Source organism: Gobio gobio, assembly GCF_949357685.1.
Source record: "Gobio gobio genome assembly, chromosome: 14".
NCBI classification, from domain to species: domain Eukaryota; kingdom Metazoa; phylum Chordata; class Actinopteri; order Cypriniformes; family Gobionidae; genus Gobio; species Gobio gobio.
The window spans coordinates 34065250-34092728 of NC_137107.1; the positions used below are offsets into that span (position 1 = coordinate 34065250).

The window sequence follows — 27479 nt, forward strand, 5'->3', positions numbered from 1 at the left end:
CATTTATCTCAGAAAATCCATATCCAGTGTCCATAAATGAATAAGTGAGCTAGAAAAATTGACTTTAGAGAGGAGCATTTTGCTAAATATATGCACCATATTACATATTCATTATAATTTATGTTTTTTAATATAATTTTTCATGCATGTTTGAATTAATCTGGAAAGTTTTTATGACAGCCACCATTTAAATTTAGAAATATGATTATGTAATTTCTAAAAGCTATTATAACTTTATTATTTAAAAAAAAACATAATTGAGTGTAATTTAAGTATTTGTACAAATCAGTTCATTTTTGACCTTCAGTAGGCTATTATAGTAGGCTACAACTGACTCCCATAGTTTACAGCATTAATTGTGTATCTGATTTGTATCCAAAATAATCGATATTGAATCGAGCCATTCCAAGCTTTTTTTGTGACAATTTATTTAATTAATTTAACTCATTGTTTTTGAATAACAAAAACACAATAATTTTTCACTTTTCACAACTGTTATAACACTGGTTATTCAATAAACAGATATGAGTTTACTGTTACTAAACTCTGCTCAAAAGAAATTCCAAATTGATCTATATCGTGATATGTATCGTATCGTGACTTTAGTATCGTGATATGTATCATATCGTGACTTTAGTATCGTGATGCGTATCGTATCGTGACATTTTTGGTGATACACAGCCCTAGTTCCTACGAAAGTAAAACTGGAAATCGAGGGAAACGCAGATATGACGACATTGACAGCCGATGCACGGACGCAGTGCCCTGGTTAAAATTGCTGATTTAAACACTGTTGGAAACGTTTGGGATAATGCAAGCGCACGAGTCAACAAAATATATAACATTGTTCTAGTGGTTTTTGGATATTTGAATCTAAAAATCTTACCTAATGTGCCTTTAATGTTTTTGAAAGAAGTCTCTCCAAGGCTGCATTTATGTGATCAAAAATACAGTAAAAAAAACTATTTCAAGTTCAATATATTTTAAAAGGCAATTTATTCCTGTGATGGCAAAGCTGAATTTTCAGCATCATCCTTCAGTAATTATTCTAATTTTCTGATTTCTTATTATCATTATTGTTGAAAACAGCTGTACTGCTTAATATTTTGGGGAAACCATGATACATTTTTGCTCAGGATCCTTTAATGAATAGAAAGTTAAAAAGAAAAACATATATTTCCTATAGAAAACATTTGTAATAGATTTTTTAAGGTCACTTTTGATCAATTTAATGCATCCTTACTGAATGTATACACATTTCTTCTTCAAAAAACAAAAAGACCTCAAACATTTGAACACTAGTGTATATTGCATTTAAGGTATACATTTAAACACTTCAAGCATTCCCTGAGAACCGAACCCATTACCAGCGATATGCATCCTATGGTTGAAATGAGGAAAGAAAAAAACACTGCAAAATACATTGCAAAGTGATTTTAGCTTAATTAAATCTACTGATAAATTCAGTGCAGTTCAAATCCCTTCACATACATGAGGCATACCTCAAATAATTCATATTTTTAAAGGGATAGTTCACCAAAAAATTTAAATTCTGTCGTCATTTACTCTCCCTAAAATTGTTCCAAACCGGTATGCATTTCTTTGTTCTGCTGAACACAAAAGAAGATATTTGGAAGAATGTCAGTAACAAAACAGTTGTGGGGCACCATTGACTTCCAGTATTTCTTTTTCCATACTATGGAAGTCAAAGGTGCCCCACAACTGTTTGGTTACCGACATTCTTCCAAATATCTTCTTTTGTGTTTAGCAGAACAAAGAAATGTATACAGGTTTGGAACAACACGAGGGTGAGTAAATGGTGACAGAATTATCATTTTTTGATGAACTATCCATTTAAGTATAGGTGTGATTTTCCTTTTCTAACCAATCTGGATAGTGCTTTTCACCTGTTGGATGACAAAACATCTATCAATCAATTGATTGAATGAGGGACCCGAGGTACATTTACAGACAAGAATAGACACTCTTCTGACTTTTAACATATAAACAAGTACCTTATCACCCAGATAACCATAGCAGCACAATAACAACCAGTTACTCTGTATTGAAATGGCCAAAACTGATGACTGTGATTAACTGTTTATTCCTAAACAGACATGCCTTAAAGGTCCCATGGCATGAAATTTTCATTTTATGAGGTTTTTCAACATTAATATGAGTTCCCCTAGCCTGAATATTGTCCCCAAGTGGATAGAAATGTTGATCGGTGTAAAACCGAGTTGTGGCTGTCTTTCTCTGCCTTTGAGAAAATGACAGGCCAGACTAGCCAATCCTGAAGTCTCCTGGTTTGACGTCCAAGCAGGCACGGTTTCCTCCCTTTCCTCCGCCCAGAGAATCTGGCACGCCCATGCAAACGCTCGTCGAGAGATCATTGCATCATTGCTTGTGAACGAGTGAACGCTGGCAGTTTCTCAGTGTTTGGATGTACAAATGAAAACAGAAGTCTTTTTTCAGTTCCTTCTGATCTGTGATCAGTGATTTCTGATGTGTAGCTAATTATTTATTATTCGTGCACACAATGCGGCTTCTCTCTCTCCAGACAGAACGGTGTTTTCGTGTTTTATATCTTGTGAGTCAGTGTTTTTGTACGTCCTCGTCGCGTCTATCGGTTCTAAAATGTGCATACAGTCATGAGTTTCTGCTCAACATCAGCAGAGATAAACCTCACACACGCCGAAGCTCGGCCTTCAACATCCCCGACCCACAGTACTGCATCTGGCCCACAGCGGAGGCACCAAACGCGGCGTGAGATTAAGCAGAAGGGGGGTAAGCTTGAGCATATCCGGGCTAGCCAGCCTAGCCCCACAATAAACTGGCTTACATCCGATTACTGCTGTTGTGTCTTTGTTTGCGCTGTGTACTCAACGCGCGTCACTGACGCTTTTATTTTATTTTAAAAATAATGCTATTATCAACACTTACTTTTAACTCGTTCATCTCGACAGCTGTAATGGTACTTTGCATGAGTTACAAAGTTGGTAGAATAATGATGAAGAGACGGACTCGGTGTGACTGTTTATTCAGAACTCTCAGATACAAACACAATAAACTCGCGCTGACTGACAGCGCTCTCATAACTCAGTAGTTACTATAAATAACTTTGTTAGCAATCGCTGAGCTCCGTCTCTGATACATTAGTGATGTCCGGTTCGCGAACGATCTTTCTTTTGAACCAGTTCTTTTTAGTGAACCGAATCAGTTCACCAAATCGGACTGAATCGTTCTAAACGGTTCGCGTCTCCAGTCAGCGCTGATCCATAATTTACTAAAGTTACTAACTTTCTGACATGAGTGACAGTCCCTCCGACTAGAAATAGACTAATAACCTAAAGTATATGCTGTAACTAAAACAGTTCAGACATGCTGAGAACTGATGTGAAGTGAACTCAGGTCCATCCGTCTCCCTGGCAGACTCGTGCCTGCTCGTGCCTCGATAAACCACGCCCCCTCCGCTCATATAAAATGCAAAGATGTCAGCCAATCACAACAGTGGGTGTTTTTACTGAAGTCTCACAGCAGACACGCCTCTTGAAGCAGGGCATTCAGCCACAGGGCAAACAGCAGTATAGAAAAAATGCCTTTTATTTCTAAATTATGACATTTTATGATGTAAAAGTCATACTAACAATATAAGTACAGCTCAGGAAACATTATAAAATAATAGAAAAATGCCATGCCATGGGACCTTTAAATACAGCTAAACTAACACATGATACTACTACTGCTTTCTTCATCAGTCTAACTCTCAAGCCTGAGGGCATCTCATAAGAAAAGGCACTAGTAGTCATAAGCAGGGCTCCGAACCGGTTCAAGGAACGAAAACGAAAACCGGAAACGAACAAAATTTTAAGAGGAACAAAAACGAAAACGAAATCAAAATCAATTTGAATCATTCTGAACAGAAACGTTAATTTGAAATGACCATTAACCGGTTAATAATGTTATTTTATCGTTCTCTTTAATATTTTTATTTGGCAGTGACCAATCATGAAATGAGTAGTACAGCATGTGACGTTGACGGATCAAGCGTGAGTGAAATGCCCGCGCACCAGTCATCTATGAAACTACCGTCAGTATAGAGCGCGCATTTTCATGCCTCAAGTACATTTCTTTCCCCGCTGAGGTCTACAATGAATGTGCAGGTATTGGAGGACATTCTTTTTGAACGTTTAAATAAGCAGTACGGACTTTAAGCTCAAATAGTCTGATTTAGGCTAGTTTATGGATTCCGTTTAAGCCTATCCAAGTAGGCTATAGCATCTATCAAACATTTTTCCTATAGTCTTTCAGATTGCCAATACAGGTTAATGTTTTCTATACGGTTGATGCTTTGTATTAAATGGTATGTTATATTGCATTAAATGATCAAGCTATTAGCTGACTGAATTTGATTATGTGATGCGACGTGTTGCCCAGTGTTTGCTTTGAAATTACCAGTTGACGGTGCATTAATGGTTATCCAGTTTATTTATTCTTTATTTATACATTTTTTAAATCAAGTCGTGTTGAAAAAAAGTTATGTAACGTTACAAAGAATGTTATCACTCTTCTGAAATGAATTCGGCATAAGAGGCCACTTTCGATTGTCTAACGCTCCAAAACAGGTCCGCTGTTTATGCTTTGTAATTAATGCATGCATTTCTGTTGTGGTTTTAAAAATGTTATGAAATAAATATTCAAGTTTAATTACCATGCGTTATATTATTATTGAGTGAAAATAAGTCTATTTATACATATTTGTTTAAAGTATAGGCTAAATTAAAATAACGTTATTAACCGGTATTTTTTCGAATCAAACCGTTTTCGGAACAGTAATTTTTATTGAGGAACGCAAAAACGGAAACGCTATAATATCGATTCTGCTCGGAGTGACCGATTGATATTTTTTTCCGTTTTTAAGCCCTGGTCATAAGACACGCCATGTTCCTCTTTTCCACATCCTTTACAGCAAGGCAAAACGCTCACACTTAACAGTACCACTATTCTATGAATTACCAACCTGTGAACAAGTGTGCTTGAAGTATGCCTTTAGAAACCACAAATTTAAAAAAACAAGAGCAGCAAAGAAAGTAGGGCTGCCCCCTGATAGTCAACTAAATGTTAATCGACGAGAACAGGTTTCGTCAACCAAATTTTAATTAGTCCGTTAGTTGCTGGAAAGAAAAACCTCACAGGAATTTCCAAAGTCATGCAGTCTGTGATGGACAGATGGTTAACATGACTGGACCATGTGGTAATCATGTTGGGCAGGAAATTCAAATGTTCACCTATCGACCTCAGACATGGCTTATGATTTGAAACATGTTAGTAGCCTAACGTTAGCCACTTTGCATAGCAACGTTAACCTAAATATTACACTAGTGTTTGTTTTTTTTACTGACACATTCATAATCATTACTTTTGCTGGTGCACTGCGGCAAGCTTTATGTGTGCGCTTGAGCACTAAATTAATATTTTAAAAGTGCACTGTGTAAATTTCAGTGGCATCTAGCGGTAAGAGTGCGAATTTCAACCGCTCACCCATCTCTTTCGAAGCACATAGAGAAGCTACGGTGGCCGATACAGGACAAAGATGTCGGCGTCTGAGACAGCAGAGAGTAGCTAGCGCTCTGAAAGGCAGTTTGTCTGTTTAGGGCTTCGGTAGAAACATGACAGCGCAAAATGGTGACTTCACTGTAAAGCCTGGAACAGCAGTCTGCTTTCTCAACCTTGAAACTGAAACCATTTTCCGATGGCAAGTAGTCCTATATATTAAATTAATATCATAAACGTCTGACTAGTCGACTAAGGGCTTAAATTAAAAATCTTTAGTTGGGACTTAATTGGGAGCAGCCCTAAAAGAAAGTCGAAAGTCATTGCGGTTGATTTCGGGTCAGGGAAACTGGTCCTATGTCAATCAGGTCCCTATGACATCTGTTGTACTTTTCCAAAACTCTATATTTTCTTAAGACATAAAACATTAAATTACCTTTTAAAATGTAATCAAATGAAAATATACCAATTCCTTTTTCTTTCTTTATTTTTTGGCAAACAAGGTGCTGCACAACATTACAATTAAAACATGGAAGAAAAATTTAATGATTTTCCTAAAAAAGTTATAATTATTAATTGTATTTAATTATTACTTTATTATTATTACTTTTTACTGTACAATAGTAATATATGTCATCACAATTTCTTATATTTAAACTAATTTAGGTTTTATTTTGATGGGTTGTCGTAAAGACCTTTGAGTTTCTGTGTGTATATGATATAATGTGATGATATGATTTTTATCAAATTATATGATTTTTCTGGAGATGAAGTTCTGAGTATGTCAGAGGAGATATGTAGAGGAGATAAAACCAAATCACTCATTCAAGCAGAGACACATAGACTTCATTTTAAATAGTCTTTTAACATTCACAGACACTAGCACATCTCACAAATTAAGCCCTACTTTTGATTTATTCATCCAAAAATCTGCCAAATTCCATGACATTCTGCATTAGATTGTAAATTCCATTTTATCTGCGATTCTGTCCGTGTTTTCTGCATTTAAATTACAAAATCAAAGCAACAGAAATGTATCTTCATATTTACAAATGTTTTCTATGATGTAATTTGTATATTATGGACTAATCTACATAGTTGCTTTGTACTCATTTTATAACATTCATCTAATTATTTCAGATTCTTGTTGTTCTGTACATCTGTTCTCCTTATAATGAAAATGTCCTTTAATCCTCCATGTTGTCTGTTAGCTGTGATAGCCTAATCATATGGCCGATTTATGTACCACAGAATTACATTTTGGGTGACACAGTTTATCATTTTATTTACATTTTAACTATTCTGACTGTTTCTGGCCTGCCTGATGCGATATTCTGGCCCCCGACCCCAAACGAGTTCCCCACCCCTGCCCTGATCAATACAATGCTCACTGAGGTAGCAGAGAATGCTGCAATGGAGGTCCTTTCTGCAGCCGGAGAGCATTTTCTATGGAGAGATAATGGGTATCTGTCTGTCCCCATTCACAGTTTATTAATACGCTGCTCTGCACCCTGGAGGAGTGTGCAGTGTGACAGGAATAATCTCAATGCCCCTCTTCATCCCCCTCAAACTGGGACAGCCCAGCGGACAGGCAAGATGACACTGCATCCACCGCTGTCACGAGAAGAAAACTCTTGATGGTGTTTCATAACACATACATCCCACCGTTCCTGAAACTTCCTGTGCACCGCTTCCAGCAATTCAGATGAGGGATCAAATTATTTACTCAAGTTACCTGATTACAAAATAGCTCAGGGAGAACTTTCGTTCTAGTAAACGCACACCAAAAAATGCTGATCTCAAGAAAGACAAAACAGACTCTCAGTTCAGACGAACACAACTGACCGTGTTTGCTACTATTCCACATATTTTCCCGCAAAATCAGCACAGAAAACTCAAAAAAGTTCTGCCTGGGCCACGGCTATGCTTTCTTTTATTGACTAGGTCGCTAAAATTTGACCTGGGTGAGCCTCTATCTTGGTTTGGCATGATGTTTGTGCAACTGTATTATTTTGACATATTCTTTAATATCATTTTCTGGTAAATACCTACAAATTATAGTCCATTATAAGCCCTACACAACTAAACTAACCCCGTTTAAAACCCTGTTTAGTTTAGTTTATTCTTAGACTTAAATGTTAGCATAACAATGGAATATACTTTATAACACTTTATTTTACAGTCTCCTTGTTACATATGTTACATGTACTTACTGTCATAACAGTACATTATACATAGTTACATGCAACTAACCCTTAACCAAAAACTAATTCTACCATAACCCTATAGTAAGTACATGTAGTTAATTAATATTACTCAGTACTTACTTAAATATAATTAAACTGTAACAATGACACCTTAAAGGGATCCCCTGGTGTTAAGAGTTGTATTGCGTAATTTAACATAAATTATGTCTTTACTGAAATATGTTGTAGAAAACCCATGAAAGATCTGCGTTATTTAAAAAATCCAATATATATTTGGACAATGGGCGGTGCCATTGTTTTTGTTCTAGGTCGATGACGTAGAATGGTTGCACTCGGCAATCAACTGGCGCTACCCATAGCTATTTTTACCATAACACAACTACGGCTACGGGTAGCACAAGTTGATCGAATCAAATGTAATCCAGTTTATTGTGGGGATAGCTGGCTAGCCTAGCTCGGACACGCTCACGCTTACCCCCTTCTGCTTAATCTCGCGCCGCGTAAGGTGCCTCCGCTGTGGGCGAGATGCTGTAGTTGGGGTCGGTGATGTTAAAGGCCGACCGGTCAGTGCAGCCCGAGCTTCGGCGTGCATGAGGTTTATCTCTAAAGATGTGGCCCTGCCGATGTTGAGCAGAAACTCACGACTGTATGCACATTTTAGGACAGATAGACGCGACGAGGATGTACAAAAACTAGGGATGGCCCGATACCGATACTGGCATCGGGTATCGGGTCGATACTGTCCTCATATACTCGTACTCGTACTCATAAAAATGAGCCGATACCACGCACCGATACCACGCGCGTTTTGTGAAACGAAACTGGCCACCGCGAGCCGCCGCTTTGTCTAGGTGAACGCCATATGAACGTAAAATGCCGGCGGTTTGGGCTCATTTCAAGATAAGGGATAATGACAGCGGCAAGGCAGACTGTAAGTTGTGTTCAGCTAAGGTGGCAAGAGGAGGAAAAGAAAGTACATTGTTTAACACCAGCAATCTAATTAAACATCTGAAAACGCATCATAGTGCTGAATACACACAGTTTAGGCAAGCTAAACAAGCAACTCAGCAGCCAACATTAACACCGGTTTTACAGAAGCGCGAGAAGATGTCCAGAGATAATCCACGGGCACTAAAAATAACAGAGGGAATTGCATACTTTATTGTACTTGATGACCAGCCATTGTCGGCTGTTGAAAATATAGGATTTCGACATCTTCTTGGCATACTGGAGCCGCGATACGAAATTCCGAGTCGCCATCACATTACAACCGCTATGCTACCGAAAGTGTTTCATGACGTGAAAAAGCACGTCAGTGGCCTGTTGCAAGTGACTGAGCTGAGGAGGTTAACCGCTGTCCTTTGACGCGACGCGTGCAGTGAACACACATCGCTAGTTCTGTTCAACGGCTGTTCACAAAGAATGCGTTCGTGGCAGTGAAATGGGAAATGACACAAGGTAATGAGACGCACGTTGAACTTAAGCTCACTGCTTTTAGATCGCCGTTTCATACGCGAGAGACGCAGATGCAACAACAGGAACTATAGTAGCTACTGTGTGTTTGAGATTTCATGTTCACATAATATTGACAGGCTCAAAGGTGTTATCATTGTTTTTACAAATCATTTACTACTAATAATATTATCATCCGTGTGAAGACATTTCCCCACAAAGTAGGGAATACCAGGACACACACACACATGCAGACAGCATACACTTCATTATTTAATCACACTGTCTTCACAACAGTTTGTGTTGGCTGTAGTCAGATGACTTTAGCTGTGGTCAAACTGCTAGCCTACATTGTACTACTGAAGAAATAATCTTTAAATAAATAAGCTTTTAATTGTTTAACAATATTTCATCTTTAATATGAATGAGTTTGTCTGGAATTTATCATTTTTACTTTCATATTTTTACGTTGCAGTAGTGTTGACAGTGAAAGGCTGTTCAGCTCAGTGTCACATATTGTGAATGCCGACAGAAACAGAATCACAGCTGATCATGCATTGATGATTTTGTTCATCAAAAAGAACCTGCCTCTCATTCTCCCAAAAAGTACCTTAGAAGTTAGTTCAGATCACATTGCTGACTGAAATGTTTGTTTAATTGAAACAAGGGAGCTGTCACTGTGCCATAGTTTAATTGTTGTTTAATTGAAATATGCAGTAGTTTAATTGAGACTTGCAATAGTTACATTGATGTTTTGTTTAATTGAAATATGTAAGTGTTTCATTGAGACTACACAACAGTTACATTGAAATTGAGTTAAATTGAAAGCTGCAGACGTTGTCAAACATTTCATTGATATATTGTTGAGTTGACGGTGTTGACTGTACAATACGTTTTATTTATATTTTGTCAGTTGTGAAGACAGTGCCAGTATTGAGGCTTTTTGTTTACACAGAAATATATATAATTTATTTTTTATTTGAAATTGCCTACATTTATTATTTTACTCATTATTTATTTTAGACTTGTTAAAACAAGCAGAGAAAATAAAAACAGTCTTCTAACCTGTGTTCCGTGTTCTGTCTTCTGTCTTCTTTTCTGGTAGCCTGTAATTACTTTCGCGGTAGAAATATCGGTATCGGTACTCGGTATCGGCAAGTACACAAATGTAAATACTCGTACTCGTATCGGTTTGGAAAAAAATGGTATCGGGCCATCCCTAACAAAAACACAGACTCACAAGATAGAAAACACGAAAACACTGTTCTGTTGGGAGAGAGAAGCCGCAGCATGTGCACGAATAATAAAGTTCTGTGTGAACTTGAATAATTAGCCTAAACATCAGAAATCACTGATCACAGATCAGAAAGAACTGAAAAAAGACTTCTGTTTTCATTTGTACATCCAAACACTGAGAAACTGCCAGCATTCACTCGTTCACAAGCCATGATCTCTCGAGGACAAATATGGCGCTCGCATGGACGTGCCAAATTCTCTGGGTGGAGGAAAGGGAGGTAACCGTTCCTGTTATGACATCATAACAGGAAAATTCCAGATCAGCTTGTCTGGGTTTTCATTTTCTCAAAGGCAGAGAAAGACACCCAGAACTCGGTTTACATCGATCAAAATTTCTAGCCACTTGTGGACAATATTCAGGCTAGGGGAACTAGCTATTAATGTTGAAAAACCTCATAAAATGAAAATTTCATGCCATGGGACCTTTAACACCAGGGGATCCCTTTAAAATAAAGTGTAACCTAATTTACTTTCATGTCCATAATGTGATTTATTATAGAATTCAGGATACCATGGAATTGGACATTAAATATTTTTCATTTCACAATAAATATTATGATTTTCAGAATTTTCATATTTAAATATGCACAACCGTTCAAAAGTTTGAAGTCAGTATTCTGTATTTTTAAAAAAAAAGAAATTAGGATGCATTAAATCGATCAAAAGTCACAGTATAAATTCAATAAAATAAAATAAATGGGGTTGTTTGGAACTTTCTATTCATCAAAGAATCCTGGAAATAAATGTATCACGGTTTCCATAAACATATTAAGCAACAGCACAACTGATTTTAACATTGATAACAATGAGATGTTTGAGCTGCAAATCAGCATATTAGAAAGAATTCTGAAGGATCATGTGACGCTGAAGACTGGAGTAATGATGCTGAAAATTCAGCTTTGCCATCACAGGAATAAATTACATTTCAAAACATATTAAAATAGAGAACGGATATTTCAAATTGTAATAATATTTCACAATATTACCGTTTATACTGTATTTTTGATCAAATTAAATGCTGCAATTGACTTATTTTAAAAACAAAATATTTTTCAACTTGATCGACGGTGTATAGTTTCTGTATCACTTCAGATCATAGTAATGGTTGGCATAATTAACGTGTTTAACAAAATAGCCGTTAGAAACATGCAAAATAGGAAAAGGCAGGCTAAAATGAGAAATCAGATAAATAAATAAAAAACCTGAGAGTCACATAAGATAGTTATATATAGAAGTATTTGTTTGCCTTTATTTTGATTCCTAATCATTCTCACAGTATGACTTAAGGAACTATGTGCAAACAAGTACTGAAATTAGGGTAAACAGATACCTTTGACCCATCTGGGGGGAGAGGGGGGTGTGGTGTGGTGTGGTGTGGTGTGGTGTCCTGCCTGCAGTCTTGTGTCAGGGTTTCCCAGAGAATACTCTGGTCTAGCCACATCACACACGGAGGGCAGGAAGTGGCAAAGATGAGGTCAGTATTTAGCACACAGTCAGACCGAGCCACACAGTGAGTCTATACAGTGGACATCCGAAAGAGGACTTTTTTCTCAGAGTCGACAAGGATTTTGAGGAAAAATAAGTTGTGAAAATGAAAAATCGGTCATTATTTACTCCCTCTCATGTCATTTCAAACCTGTATTCTTTCTTACACAAAAGGTACAAAATCCTAGTTTGGTTTTCAATAATGAAAGTGAGTGGGGTTGTCAAGCTTCATAAATGATGCAAAATCACTATAAAAGCATCATAAAAGTAGACTTATATTTCAAGTTTTCTAAAGCTTTACGACTTTTTGTGACAAACAGAACAAAATTGAAGTTGTCATTTATTGCTAATGCTAACCTTCTCCTCTAGTGACCTGCTAACTTTTCTGACTGATTTGTGAATTTATTTTTGTCAAATAAGTTGTGTAAAATGAATCGTCTAGTTGATTTAAATGGATACAAAAAATTATTAGAAGGATTTTAAAAAATATTTGTATATTGCCATTTCTTTCATGAACTCCCATGAATGCCACAACGAGAGATAGGCCAGACTTACATTTTTTAATGAATAATCAATAAACAATTTTGCTCATATGGAACACTTTTTGTTTGTTTCAATACTAATTCACTTTCACTGACTTGGAAATATTGGTTAGGACATTCTTCAAAAATTCACTTTTTACATTCCATCAAAGAAAGGAAGTCATACATGTTCAAAATATCTTGAGGGTGAGTAAATAATGACTTTGCATGAACCGCCCCTTTAAGAAAACAAACGTCATCGACTTTTACTCAAAATCTCAAAGCAAAAGAATTCACGTCCTATTGAGTGATCAAACCTGATCAGCCTTTAACTCCTCAATGAGATGTCTTGCAAATACTCCCAGGATCCTTTGCTAACGTAAACAGGCATGCATTCTGTCTGGGCCCTTGTGCTTACTGAAAGTAAGGAGGAAACCAACGGCCAGGACGCCACCCTCTCCACTGATCCAATGGCTTATCCTCTCTGAAATCTGTAATAAGCTAAACTGCTTCTGACTTCAGAAGTCTCACTTCAAAAAGTCAACAGATGAAAAATTACTAATCATAGAAACTGGATCAGACGTTTAATTTGTCAGAAAGAGCCTTCGAGCCTGTTAGAACAGACAAATTTAGCATTACGTGCAATGTTTATTTTGAAAAAAAAAAATGCTTCTTAAGACCAGGTTGAGACGAAACACTGTGACACTGTGTTAAACTGACGCATTGTGATTGGAAGACAAATTATGACACTATACTGAGTACATAGCACAAAAAGGCACGTTCATAAAGAATAACCACGCTGGGATTAACATACAATGTCTATTATTTAAAAAAAAAACACTATTGTTGGAATTGTGTCAGAATGTGTGTAAAATATTACATAACGCCTGTGATAATTACACTACAAAAACCCACACAAGTATTGCAGGATCTGTAAAGCCATCTAGCTACCCACTTAAGATGGTTGGATCATCGCAAACGTTAAGCTGAGGGAGAACTACAGGGCGTCATCTCTAGTTGCCAAAAGTGCAGGTCTATTTCATAACCTCATGGCTTGCAGGGAGAAGTAATAACAGGTCCAAACAGGACAAGTCGATAGAGAAACCCAAGCAGGGTGAGACTAGACCTATACATCGAATGTACGATGATGACGACATGACACTAGCAGAATTGTTAGGAATGCAGAGAACAAAATGTACAAAACATGTACAAAAATTGACCAAAAAAAAACACTGTAGGATTTCAGACATGACTTTTAACATCTGCATACATCGCTGTATGGACATAATTGTACTGTTACTTGAAGGAGTTTTGGTTCCTTGCATGCCATTGTCACATTTGGCTAGCAAGGAATAAAAAAAGGACAACTAATATTCAGAAAATATTATCGTTCTGACACTCTCGGATGAGAATGCAAAACTGGAACTGAACTGAGTTGAGCTGGATAACGACGCGATTGTCATTTCATAATTGAACATTGACACATTAAACTGAACTGAATCAACATTGAACATGAATTGAGACAAACTGACACTACCGTCTTGTGTAGAGTTGCTTTATAGCTCAAATTTAAGTTGTTTCATAAATGAAGCAACATTGAATCTGAATTGAGCTGAAAAATTACACCAATGCCTTGCGTAGCTGAGCTGCTTTACAGCTGAAAGTTAAGTTATTTCTTCGTGTTTATTACTGTGAAACTGTTTTGGAACTATTTGAATGGTAATAAAGAGCTATTTAAATAAATGTGACTTGACGATATTAATGTGTCAGTCAATACATCCTTCAGCAGTCTATTCTACCATGTGGATGGTAAAATACATTCTTCATTGTTTAACAATAACCAACACATATCCAAATGTGCCATATATATATCCGAGGTAAACGGGAACCTCTCACATTATATGCTGTGTGTGCACCATAACGTTTTTGACCTATATGATTATTCCTAAAACACACATCAAGTGGCAGAGACCAAAGATAGTTAAAATCTCAATCCAGTGTTCTCTAGCATGCTAGCACTGCAGTGGCGCACAAACTATGGCCGGATAGAAGTAAAACTCCTATTTATAACGCAGAAAATGGGCGAATTAGAATGGTAACTTTCACCTAAGTGCAGACAATGAAAGAGCGACATAATTCCTGTGTTTGTGAGACACAATCTACCAACTCCCTCACGTCCCCTCCCCTGGACACACACACACAGCCCACTCTTTAAAAACATGTAGGGACAAAGCACTGATCAATATGTTGACTTTCAGTGAGGCGAACGCACTGGACTCCCATTGTCGTCCCATTCATTATTGTTACAATGTTTAGTATGTATCCAGTCTGGTTTGATTAATATTGCTACAATGTATCCAGTCAGAAAGCATATGCATAGCTGCAATGTATCCTGTCAGGAAACATGGATAGTTACAATTGATCCCGTCAGAAATAATATATATTTTTAAAAAGTAACCAGACAGAAATTGTATTTATAGTGCTACAATATATCCGGTCTGAGATAACTATCCGGCATCGGATAACTACTATATATCCGGCATCTTTTGAAATAACGATTAATATTACAGAAATGTATCCAGTTCAAAACCACTCAGCCTAACTACATATCATTTAAGAAATCATTCATATTACAATGCATCCAGTCTGAGACAATTACTGCTACTATAATACTTCCAGTAAAAAAATATTGATATTGCAGCAAAGTATCATTGTATCACAGAAAACATTTAAATAGCTACAATGTATCCGGTCTAAAACTATTAATCGCTTTACTGATGGTTATCTATTATTGTTAATAGATAACCATTCAGAAATCATTCATATTGTTACAGTGTATCTATTCAGAATTTATTTAGGAGTTTATTTAAATGTCTACACTGTATCCAGTCTGAGATAATATTAGAATATACAAAATATTTACAGTCAAACAATGTTTTCCAGTCAGAAATTGTTTACATTGCAGAAGATGATTCAATATTCAGTCCAGAAGCAATATTGCTACAGTGTAACCAGTCTAGAACCATCAATATTGTTGTCACTGTACCGAGTGGGAAATCATTTATAATGTTACAGTTTATCCTGTTAGAATTACTATTGGTACAATATCCAGAAGCATTAATAGTTGTTCAATGTAACCAGTCTAGAAACCATGTATTTTGCTGCAAGATATCTGACTCAGAACCATTCACGCTGACGCTGATACAATGCATCAAGTCAGAAATCATGAATGTTACAATTTATCCAGTCTGGGACCATTAATAGTAACAATTCATCCAGTCAGAAATGACTTGTGTTTTCACAACATATCCAGTCTTGTGCCATTAACATCGACACGATGTATCCAAGTGAAGAATCTTTCATAATGTTCCATTGTTTGTATCCAGTCAGAAATCACGCCTGCGTTCTGGCGCACAATCTGCCTGACTTCCACTAAAAGCTATGCGTGTCTCTCTCTCGCTCTTCCTCCTCTCCCCCCTCCTTTTCTCGGCAGACCCCCCACCCCCACCCCCTCATTTTTCCCTCCTTGCCTCCCAGCTAGTTCGGCAAATGTTCGCGTTGCTTCAAACATTATTGGGTGCGCTCCCAAGACACCCCTGTGCGGTGCGTAAACGTTACATAAATCTGCGTCTGGGTCTCGGATGTGCCACAAAGGACTTTGCTTTCTTTGGCTAGACGACCCACTAACGTGACAAAACCTGAGTGACACAAGGGATATTATCAGACAAACTGAGGCGATGAACAGAACTTTGCGCTGTTAATATAGTCCGAGAAGCAGCGATGAAACTCACCTTGACAGCCCTGTCCCGCACTACGGAGCCCGGTGTTCCAGATAAAGTGCGATTATTTTCCACTTCCCCGGCCCCTGTCTCCACACCCCAGGAACCGAGAGTGTGTTCGGGGTGGGGGGCCTGGGTGATAGGAATGATCTCGGACAGCCAATTTGGAGTGGGGCAAAGCAGCGAAGGCGCCTACTGGTCTCCAAAATGCATGTCTCGGGAAGTCTTGAAGGTGTGCGTTAGCTTTCCGAAAAGCCTATATTCCTGCCCTCTCCACGACACGGGGAATCAGTATCCCACGATTTGTTCGCTGTATCCGGGCGCGTCGGTCGCCTCCTAATCCGCCATGTTGTGCCCCTGCGCCTGGAATGGGAAGCAGCGGATTCCCAGGCCAGGCCCCTCCTCTCCTCTTCCCACGCAGAGACGTCGCGACATCTGGCGGACGAGTTGCTTCCAGGAAAGGGGAATGCGCGAACTTGTAGCGATTAGGTGCAATGCGCGACCCCGCGGCCGTTTGTGGTATTGCATGTTGGAGAGCCAAGCAGTCGGAGAAGAGCACAACTGGAGGATAGACCTTATTCAGAGCAGCGCCATGACAGGTATGAAAGAGAGGCTTGAGCGATAGACTTACCGTGTTTTTACGGTCTATGGTAGTAACTCATAATGTAACAAGTATTACATTATTATTGTAATAAAATGTTCATAATGTAATAATTTTCAAAACGTAATAAAATCTTGAGCTCATAATGTAATCATTTTTACATTGAGAAATGTATTAAACTCACCAAAAACGTCACATTATTGTAATAGCATTTAAAACATACAAAAAATATTACTATTCCCTTACTGTAAATTTTCAAAAATATAAATCCAGTCTTAAACTATACCTGCGAAATGCAACAGATTTAAATATCCATGCAATTATTATTATTGTTATTAAACAAAGCATTGGTATTCCTTTACAGTACATTTTAAAAATCTAAATCCAGTCTTAACCTGCCTACAAAATCCACCTGATTACTGATATTAGGCTACTAATACTACTAGTAGTAGTAGTTTAAAGGTGCAAAAATTCAGATTTTATCTGGATTTACTGTGGATGAATACCAATGCTTTATGTTTAATAAACATATCATAATAATTGCATGAATATTTAAATGTTGCAGGTAGTTTAATTCTTGCTTTAGATTTTTAAAAATGTACTGTAAGGGAATACAATTTCTTTATGTTTAAAAAACTATTACAATAATGAAAATTACATGTTTTTGCTGAGTTTACGGTATACTGTAATAACTTTCTCAATGTAAAATGTATTACATTATGAGCTCAAGATTTTATTACATTTGAGAAAATTGTGTAGTTTTTACATTATGAGTTGCTACATACTGTATTTTCAATTGCATCAGCTGTAAAAAAAAAGATCATAATTTTCCATACAGCTTATACTGTCTTGGGTTTTTGTCTACTTTCTTAGAAAGATTTGTAGTGTTTTATCAGCAGAACAATTCAAAAACACATTAAATACATAATAGTACAACTCACTGAAGAGACGGCACAGCTTTGAATAAGGTACATGATTCTAGATGCAAGGATTTAATCTTTAAGATGCCACAGGCCCCAAATATGTCATAAAATGTAAAAGGCAGCTATATTTTCATGTATAAACACCTCATTTGTACTGTGAAAACGTATTTATAAATAGGTGGAAAATATTTAGTTTATATCGTTACTTTTTCACTATAGTACAAAGATATGTCATTATACATTTTATATATTATACAATACATAAATATTTCTGTTTCCCCCTCATTTCATCTAAACATAATGGTATGATAATGATAACATGGTTACGTCATTTAGTAAATGCTTATTTACTGTAATACTGAAAAAGACCACATACTTTCCACTATATTATAAAGTTTTATTAATGTTAATGATTGAACTTGTAGCAAATCCAATTAAATAATATATTGCTGAATAAATAACATTTTCTTAAGCAGCATCATACAGTCATTCTGTAATAGTTAGGAATGTCAGTGGTTTTGGCCAGAGACAACATATGAATCTTACAACACTTGTGCTCTGTTGTAGACTATAGTCTGAAATGTTGGGCCACTAGCAAGGCTTGAGTAAGGAAAATGAGAAATGTTGGACCAAATGCCTTTGATACTGGACAACCAGCGCTGAAGACCATGCTTAATTTGATATTTGTGGAGTGCAGGGATTGGTTTAGACAGCCAGATTAGCGATGACGGCCCTGGTGAACTCCTCGCTTGTCGCGTAGCCTCCCAGGTCTGATGTGCGAACCTACACCAAAAAGAACAATAGAATATTTTACATATTTTGCCGTCTGTTCACATTGATATGAGGTGCACTGGATAAATACATCCGTAGCTAACAGTTTCGCTCACAAACACACTTCTCAAACATTCAGCACATCCCAGGTATATTTGTTATTGACTTCCAGTTTGTGATGGTTAAACGCAAAATGTTAAATGGGGATGAATGTCTTCAAACATGGCAAGCAATCCACACAATACAAAGCGACTACTACAAAGTGACACTTTTCATTCCTTTTGGTTTTACATATTTATTTTTTTGAAATTCACATTTGACAAAGCATTTGTCGGGTAATCAATGGCACGAATAGTCCTTGAGAAATCTGTGAAATTGAAATGTGTGGTTTTTCCACCTTCCCAAACATGGTAAGATAAAATATTGAAAATATTAATACTGCAGGTGCTAAGCTTAGAAACATATGAAGACAACATGTTCACACAAGTATCACAAAGACTGAGGTAAGTTTTAAAAAATGCCTGAGAGGCAGTGATATCATTTTGCCTTTGATAGAAGTAATTATTTCCACAGTTAGTCAGCAATGGCACGGAGCAGACGTCCCGTCCAGAACATTTGCTTCATGATATGAAACCAATAATTGTCTTTCTGACTTATGACAGCAGCAGATTTGATTAGTGATGTTTACATTAGTAACAGTGAGAGTGTGAAAACATCACACTGATGGAACTTCCGTCTCAATATGCCAAATGGCCTTTGAAAACTTGATAATGAAATTCACTGAGGTCCTGGAATCACAAAAGCAATTCGACGAGGACCAGTCCCAAACAGATATGTGACCCTGAACCACAAAACTATGGTCATAAGTCGCACCGGTATATTTGTGGCAATACATTGTATGGGTCAAAATGATCGATTTTTCTTTAATTCAAAAAATCATTAGGATATTAAGATCATGTTCCATGAAGATATTTTGTAAATTTCCTAACATATGCTAAGGACTTAATTTAGACAACTTTAAAGGTGATTTTCTCAATATTTAGATTTTGTTGCACCCTCCTATTCCAGATTTTCAAATATTTGTATCTCGGCCAAGTATTGGCCTATCCTAACAAACCATACATCAGCTTATTTATTCAGCTTTGATTATGTATAAATCTCCCTTTAAAAAAAAATCTCTTATGACTGCTTTTGTGGTCCAGGATCACATATGACATAAAAGGAGGGATGAGACTGAGCAATACAGAAACAGCACAGATGAACAACTAAAAGTTAAATAAAAACTTAAAACTGGAGCAAACAAAGTAGCGCAGTAAAAATGATGTCAGATATCCACTAGAGTTAAAAAATTTGGGGTAATTTGATTAAAAGTGACAGTAAAGACATTCATATTTCTTAATGTAACAAAAGATTTATATTTTAAATGAATGCTGTTCTTTTGGACTTACTATTCATCAAAGAATCTTGAAAAAAAAAAAGTTCTAAATGTATCAATTTCCAGCCATTTCCATTTCTGAAGGATCATACGACATTCAGCTTTGCCATCATAGAAATATTACATTTTTAAATATATTAAAATAAAAACGCTATTTTCTGTAATTTGACTGCATTTTCTGATCAAATGGATGCACTCTTGGTGAGCAAGAGACTTCTTTCAAAAACATTTTAAAATATTTTTATAATTTAAATAATTACCAAGCCCAAACTTTTAAACTCAAGTGTGATTCTGGTTAAAGATGCATACTGTGAAAAACAGAAATGAAAATAAATGTACATGGATACATTAAGGAGAAAACAACAACAAACAAAAACAGAACAAAAAAAATCTGAAAAAAGAGTGAAAATGAGAGACGGGAAAAGGGGTAGGAAAATGTAGGATGTCATAGGACTGCTTTAATCGTCTGTGAACATATAGGGGGATCCGGGATAGACATTGGGTTTGGCAAGCATCCTCAAACAGTCTGATGCCGCAGGTTGGCCACAACCGCGCGAACAAAGTCACTAGTGGTGCTGTAACCCCCTAGGTCTCGCGTCTTCACCTGGGACACACATACACAAATACACACAGACAGTCACATACACCCAGAATGGGATGTAATGGAAGAGGAGGAAAGATGGAGAAAGGGGCGGTGAAGACCACATCAGAATTTATGGACAACAAGGACAAACTTGAAGGCTAGAGTCCGACTGTAAGAGAGTTTCTTTTAAGAGGAGAGGACTTTTTTTTATAAATAAATGTATCCAATAAAGGACATCCATATCAGTGTATTGAATGCATGAAAATAATGGATTAAAGACCATATTAAATTAGAATTTATATTTTGTGCCTTTTAGTTGCTGTCTTTTAGTGCACTCCTAAAAAAGTAACAATAAATATACACTTCCTTAATATAATAAAATATTTGAAAAATGTTCACACCTCAATTACAAATACCACATGTTTTTGACTACCAACAGCAAGACATAAATGACTTTAGTTGTATTAAAGCTGGAACGTTATTTTTTTTAAACCAGGGGTTCTCATTATATTTGTATATATATATATATATATATATTACAGCATTTAAAAACTGTTCATTAATATTCATTAAAAAATATTAACAGATTCAATTTGAGATTTCTAATGTATTAGTAAATGTTATTAACAAATGTAATTAAAGGGATGGTTCACCCAAAAATTTTAAAATGAGCCCATGATTTTATTCAAAATGTTGCTTTTTTTAATGAAACTTACACATGTTCAAGTGTTGATAAATAATACATGAAACTTTTTTTCCAGCAGAGGCTCTGTTCTTTCTTTTGATACATTTTACTTTCAGATAGATATTTATACAACAAGTATTCTGGGGGCCATGAAAGTTGTGAGAATCAAACTTGCTGGCTGGCAATATTTTTTTCTTTCTTTTTTTAATGCTGGTGGGGAAACGGTTAATGTTGACTAATGTAGTTACTAGTTAACTAATGGTGACTAATGTAGTTACTAGTTAACTAATGGTAACAACTGATACTTTATTGTAAAGCATTTCATTTCTTTTTTATTTGCTGTAAAGAAAGAGGCTGGAACGGATTCATTTTGAAAATCTTAAAATAAGGTCGTTAAATAAGATGACAATGATAAAATATAAGAAAAGATGAAGTTTGATAGTGAGCAGAACTTCAACCCACAGAACTAACCAAAATAAAACAAAGAGGGTTTCAATCAAATTGTAATGCAGATTGCAGAAGCAAACCTGGATGGGGGTTAGCAACAGAGTGCTGTGTTGTCATTCATCCAAAACCATTTGCAAAGGGAAACCCACCAATTCGGACGAAAACCAACACCACCAGGACTATACAGACTTGCATGCTAAACATTCATTGACAACAAGTTTTGCATCTTGAACTCGTATAAAAAAAATTTAAACACTTGTACTCACACTATCATATTCTCTACACAGTATGTAAGATGTAAGATTCTATCAGCCACACAATACACTCTTCTAACTAGGGTTGGGTATCATTTGTGTTTTTTACAAACCGGTGCCAAACCGATATTTTTAAAACGGTACCGGTGCCTAAACCGATACTTAAAGATAGAGCTGTATGACAGCTGTATCGGTTTTTTTTTCTTTTTTATTCAAAATATTTTACAAACTTGTTAACTGTCATGAACCATCTGATATTCTGATATTGAAATATGCGTAAGTGAATGGGTGTTAGTTAGTTGATCTATAATGCGCGATGGGCGCCACCATGTTAGTTTGCGCCGTAATTCAGAGAATCGGATCTGTCGGATTTACATCACGTATATTCATCCATGTCTCAGGAAATACATGAAAGTAAGTGACCGGTGAACTGGGAGAAGAATACTGTAAACTAAAGAGTTACTATATACTGTGTATCTGATATAAATAAGACACGTAGTCAAATTATTACTGAAAGGTTTGTTATTGCCACTTCCATAGACATCAGTTTGTATTTTTTGCTAGTACTCATGTGCATTTAAAGGTCCGGAACCTAAAATAAACATGATGTGTTGAAAACACTGAATAGTTGTGATATGCGTCTCTGGCTCGGCGCCAGCAAAAACGCACAACCACGTCTTAATTTAAGTGGCACCCAAATGAGGAACCCAAATATGCTTTCTGATTCGGTCAGGTAACATACCGGTTACATGCCATATTGGCACCACGTTGCGGTACCCAACCCTACTTCTAACAGCTTACATTTTTTTAACATAACATACATTTTCAGGAACACACAAACACAATTTCCTACCTTGCCCTGCTTAATGACTTTCTTGACAGCCTCAGACACCATGTTTGAATGATACTCAAGGCTGAAAGAAAAATAAACCACTCTGTTATGGTTTCCACAAAATTCAACATTGATAAGAAATGTTTGCACCAAATCAGCATTTTAGAATGATTTCTGAAGGATCATATGACATTGAAGACTGTGGCAATGGCTACCTAAAAAAAATCTATTTTAATTACATTTTAAAAATTATTATTTCATAGTTATTTTAAATAAATGTTAAATAACTGTTTTAACTGTAAATTAAGTCTATGTAGTGTTTTATTTTTACATTTATTCATTCAATTTCATACTTAAATGCTGCCTTACAGCTCTGAGCTGCCAGTGTAAATCTTTATATATATATTTATTTTACATTATACAATACACTAGGAATGGGTACAAGGGTTTTTTTAAGTAAAGTTTTAAGTTTAAGTAAGGTTTTTCAATTATTTTAAGTAAAATAAAGAAAGAGTATTGCAATAAAAAAATAGTATTTTTTCTCCTTAACCTCTTGCTGTTCCTGTCGCTTAAAAATAGAATTGCAAAAAACTGATGTGACAAGCCATCAGAACCGAACCGGAAACCGTGGTTAAAAACCGAGGTATGTATTGAACCGTGGACTAACTGTATTGTTGCATCCCTGATATACATTATATATCAGCAAGATCACAAATCATGATGTAAAATGTAAATTCAGATGGCAAATGAGCCCACATTAGATCTGAAAACCATGTTTAACATGAATAGAAACTCAAAACAGACATTAAAGGTAAAATGTAAAGCTTTAAAACAAAGATATGATGGTGAAACAAAGTAAATCTGGAATATCAATCCTGGACTCACTTGAGGTGTCTCAGCATGTTCGACGCACTGAGGAGCATAGCGGTGGGGTTTGCGATATTCCTGCCGACAGCCTGAGCAAAGGGATGTCTGGCACCCTGAAATTAAATGCAAGAATACAGGAATAACTATAAAAAATAAAATAAAAATTGCATGCTTCAAAGCAATTAATGAGTCTGAAACTGTTACAGTACATGTATTATGCATGAAGGTATGAAAAACAAGATTTAGACTCCAACCGTTTCAAACACAGCATATTCTGCGCTGTAGCTCTCGCCTGGAACTACGCCGGCTCCACCCACCAGTCCTGCCGCCAGGTTATCGATGATGTTGCCATAGAGATTAGGCATCACTAGCACATCAAACTGATATGGATTCTGCACCAGCTGTGGGCACACAGAACAATATGCTAACTATATTTATAGGTCATCCATATTGCCAGCCACTAACAAAAGAGTGGAAATAATACCTGCATGCAGCAGTTATCGATGATGATGGTTTCGTATTTAATCCTAGGGTAAAGTTCAGCCACCTCCGCACAGCTCTGCAGGAAGAGACCATCCGCAAGCTTCCTGTGGAGATAGTCCAAGGCGAGTGAGTCTATGCGTTTAGCTTCTAAAACTGTATGCACGGAAAAAACCCGTCACACTTACATAATGTTTGCCTTGTGGACAGCGGTCACTTTGGTGCGGCCCTTCTTGGTGGCATAGTCGAATGCAAACTTAGCGATGCGGCGGGATTTCTCCCTGGTGATGATCTTCAAGCACTCAACCACTCCTGTAACGCTCTGCAAGCACAGAGGTTGCCGTGATGCAGATGTACATTATCAGTTTTTAAAAAGAAAGCAATACATTTATTCAGCAAGCATGCATTAAATTAATCAAAAGTTTCAATAAGGACTTTTTTTTCTCAAATAAATACTGCGCTTTCTATTCATCAAAGAATCCTTAAAAAAAAAAAAAAAACAAGTCTACATTTTTAAATATTAACTGTTTAAGATTGTAATAAAAAAAAATACTTGAGCACCAACCACATCAGAATGATTTCTGAAGAGTTATTTGACACTAAAGAATGGAGAATGTAATATTTTCACAATATTACTGTTTTACTGTGATCTAATAAATGCAGCACAAGACACTTCTTTCATTCAAAAACATTTTTTTTAAAAATCATCAATTAACAATTAATGCACAGACATTAATTTAAAAAATGTTTTTAATTAAAAGCAAAAGAGGTAGAAAAGAGTTTATATTTAAAGTCTAACAATTTTGATGATCAAAAACAGCTAATAAATGTTTATTAATAATTTTTGGGGAGAAATATGTTGTCACCCTCATGTTGTAATAAACCTCTGTAATATTTCTTGTAAAATACAAAAGGAGAATTTCTGACTTTTTATTTCATACCAGGATAGTAACAACACCTGTCAATATATAAACAAAAATCATGATAAAAATAGCTTATATGATGCATATTATATTCTAAAGTAATATGACAGCAGACCTAAATTTAAATCACTAATTATGAAGCCATAATGTTCCCTTCCAGATCTGTAGAATTTTTCAGTCCAGTATGTGAATAGGAGCTACTAGTTCACTGAGAACAATTGGCTTACAATAAAGTTATTCATGAAATCCCCTTTGCTGCATTACCACCTCGGGTGTGCATTGTTTTTCTAATAACGCAATGGCTCATCAATTCTTCCTTACTTAAAGACCTTAAAAAGAAATAAATTATGAGCACAACAAGTACCTCATGCTCAAGAGAGCTGTATTCTCCCTCCGTCTGCTCCCGTATGATGACCAGATCCAGGTTATTGTGGCGGGTGCTGTAACCAGGAAGGCTGTTCACATGAACCACATTGGCAAACAGGTCCAGCTTTCTCCTGTACATCATAACACAAGAAATAATCAATTAATTAAAAAACTACGACAAGTAGTACAAGCAGCCATGATAATATGTCAAAGTACCTCAGTCTCATCTCATATGATGCAAGTTCACCCTTGTACTCCATAGGAGTGTGAATCTTTCCTAAGCACCAAGAGAATTAAAACATTTATTTTAATTGCCAAATTAGTGTATATATTAGTACATCAATATACAAGTCAGCTTGCACTAATTTAACATGTTAAACAGCCACTATATTAAAATGTGACGAGCAGTTAGAAACGTTACCTTTGATGGCAACTCTGTTGTTCTTCATGGAGGACAACACCTCGTCCAGTTTCCCCTCACTGGCCATGTTCTGCACCTCGCTCAGATGAAACTCTTCAAACTCCACAGGAACATCAGCTGCCTAGAGGGTGAAGTGAAAAGGGCATTGGATGCAACTGTATATACAAGTATAAGGCATGAAAGAGGGCTGAACTGGAGCACAGGATTTAAGGCCCCAAAAGAGTGAACTGGTGTGATGTCATTTCAAACAAAATCAGGCCACAGTTAAGTTTGGAGATCGAGCTTGCCACTGCTGCAAAGGTATTTCAAACTTCTTTCTAACCCTAAGTGAAGGATGAAAAGGACTTTGCTGTGAGTATATCGGAGACGTAAGGCGGTGGTGGCTAAGAATGCCACGGAAGGTTAGATGTTTAAAGGTTTCCTCAAGTCTTAGAAAACAGTTTATCAGTACCTTGAAAACCTCTTTGACAGCAGTCATCAGCTCAGGTCCAACTCCATCTCCAGGGACCATAGTGACCTTGAAGGTGCTGTCCGCACGCGCCGGGGGACTCTCCGAAACATTCTGACTGGAGGTCAAACTCAGGGAGCGGACGCACAACGGCTGCAAACGGGCACCACTCAGACCCTGAGGTTGTCAGAAATGTCACAGGTCAAGGGCTATTATGTGTTGACATCACAGACAGAGGTGAACAGCTTTTCATTTAAAATAAAGTGAATTCAATTCTGAATTTAAGTGTTATTAAAGGTCTATTCAGTCATTGGAAAATGGATTTGCATGAACCATCCATATGGTCCTCAAAGGTCTTTCAAATGCTAAAAGCCCAGGCCCATTAAACAGCCAAAATGTGTATCATTTTAAGTGAATACATTCCCCCAAAATATTGACAGCATTGACACATGAATGATTTCTGTATTCCAGTGTATTAAGTTAATTGACTTCCATAGCATGGGGAAAAAAAATAAATTGTTTGGTAACCGGCATTCTTCAAAATATCTTCTTTTGTATTCAGCAGAACAAAGAAATGTATAAAGGTTTGGTGAGTAAATTTCCATTTTTGGGTGAACCATCCCTTAGTGTTATGTAAACAACCTTTCATTCCGTATCTCTTAAAAAATATATAATTGTAATGGGAAATAATACTAATAATAAAATACATATACAGAATATATTAATTGACTTCTCCTGTGAGTTGTCATCTGATATAATATTTTTCCCAGTAACTTTAACTTACCCATCGTCATGCGTAATGCAAGTCTTAACTTTAACACGTCTACAGAAAGCAGTTTGTTTCCCAGTTAATCTTTGTATTTGGCTGTGTAACGCAAACATACATTAGTGATATTTCAGCGTAAACAGAGCAAATGACAGCATCGAGTTTCAAGACTCACCTTGGCCAATGTTACTAGGCTCCCTCTCAAAGCGGCCGCCATCATGTATTAACGTGAAGAAAAAGGTCGCTGCGATCTTCTTCCTGAACTCGGAACCGTTAAGTGTGTGTTTCTCTACTGACCCCTGTTGGATGCAAGCGTTACCGCTGCCGTGCTTCTCAACCCCCACTAGGGGTCCACAGTAAACTGAATATTACATAAATATATGT

At 36.6% G+C, this 27479-nt stretch overlaps 2 protein-coding genes across 4 annotated transcripts in view; both read right to left on the minus strand.

Moving 5' to 3' along the window:
• The window catches only part of ptpra (protein tyrosine phosphatase receptor type A), a 56678-nt gene extending 39979 nt beyond the window's left edge, over positions 1 to 16699 (minus strand). Inside the window, exon 1 of one of the 2 annotated variants that reach the window (XM_079835504.1) lies at positions 16306 to 16699. The gene's annotated coding sequence lies outside the window, so the exon portion shown is untranslated. The remainder of the gene's footprint in view (positions 1 to 16305) is intronic. The other variant, XM_079835503.1, reaches the window with a different exon arrangement.
• Positions 16700 to 18200: 1501 nt separating this feature from the next.
• Positions 18201 to 27429, minus strand: idh3b (isocitrate dehydrogenase (NAD(+)) 3 non-catalytic subunit beta). 2 transcript variants are annotated; one of them, XM_079835412.1, is made up of 11 exons: positions 27271 to 27426; positions 26333 to 26506; positions 25882 to 26002; positions 25677 to 25737; positions 25459 to 25591; positions 24360 to 24493; positions 24176 to 24278; positions 23946 to 24092; positions 23710 to 23804; positions 22846 to 22906; positions 18201 to 18600 (listed from the first exon to the last, which is right to left on the minus strand). In XM_079835412.1, exons 1-11 carry the CDS (start codon positions 27313 to 27315, stop codon positions 18523 to 18525), a joined length of 1152 nt encoding a protein of 383 aa, XP_079691538.1. In that variant the 5' UTR covers positions 27316 to 27426; the 3' UTR covers positions 18201 to 18522. The 2 variants fall into 2 exon arrangements, with proteins under 2 accessions (XP_079691538.1, XP_079691537.1); XM_079835411.1 differs by lacking the exon at positions 18201 to 18600 and adding an exon at positions 18855 to 20627 and having other exon boundaries at positions 27271 to 27429.
• Between the last annotated feature and the right edge of the window lie 50 nt (positions 27430 to 27479).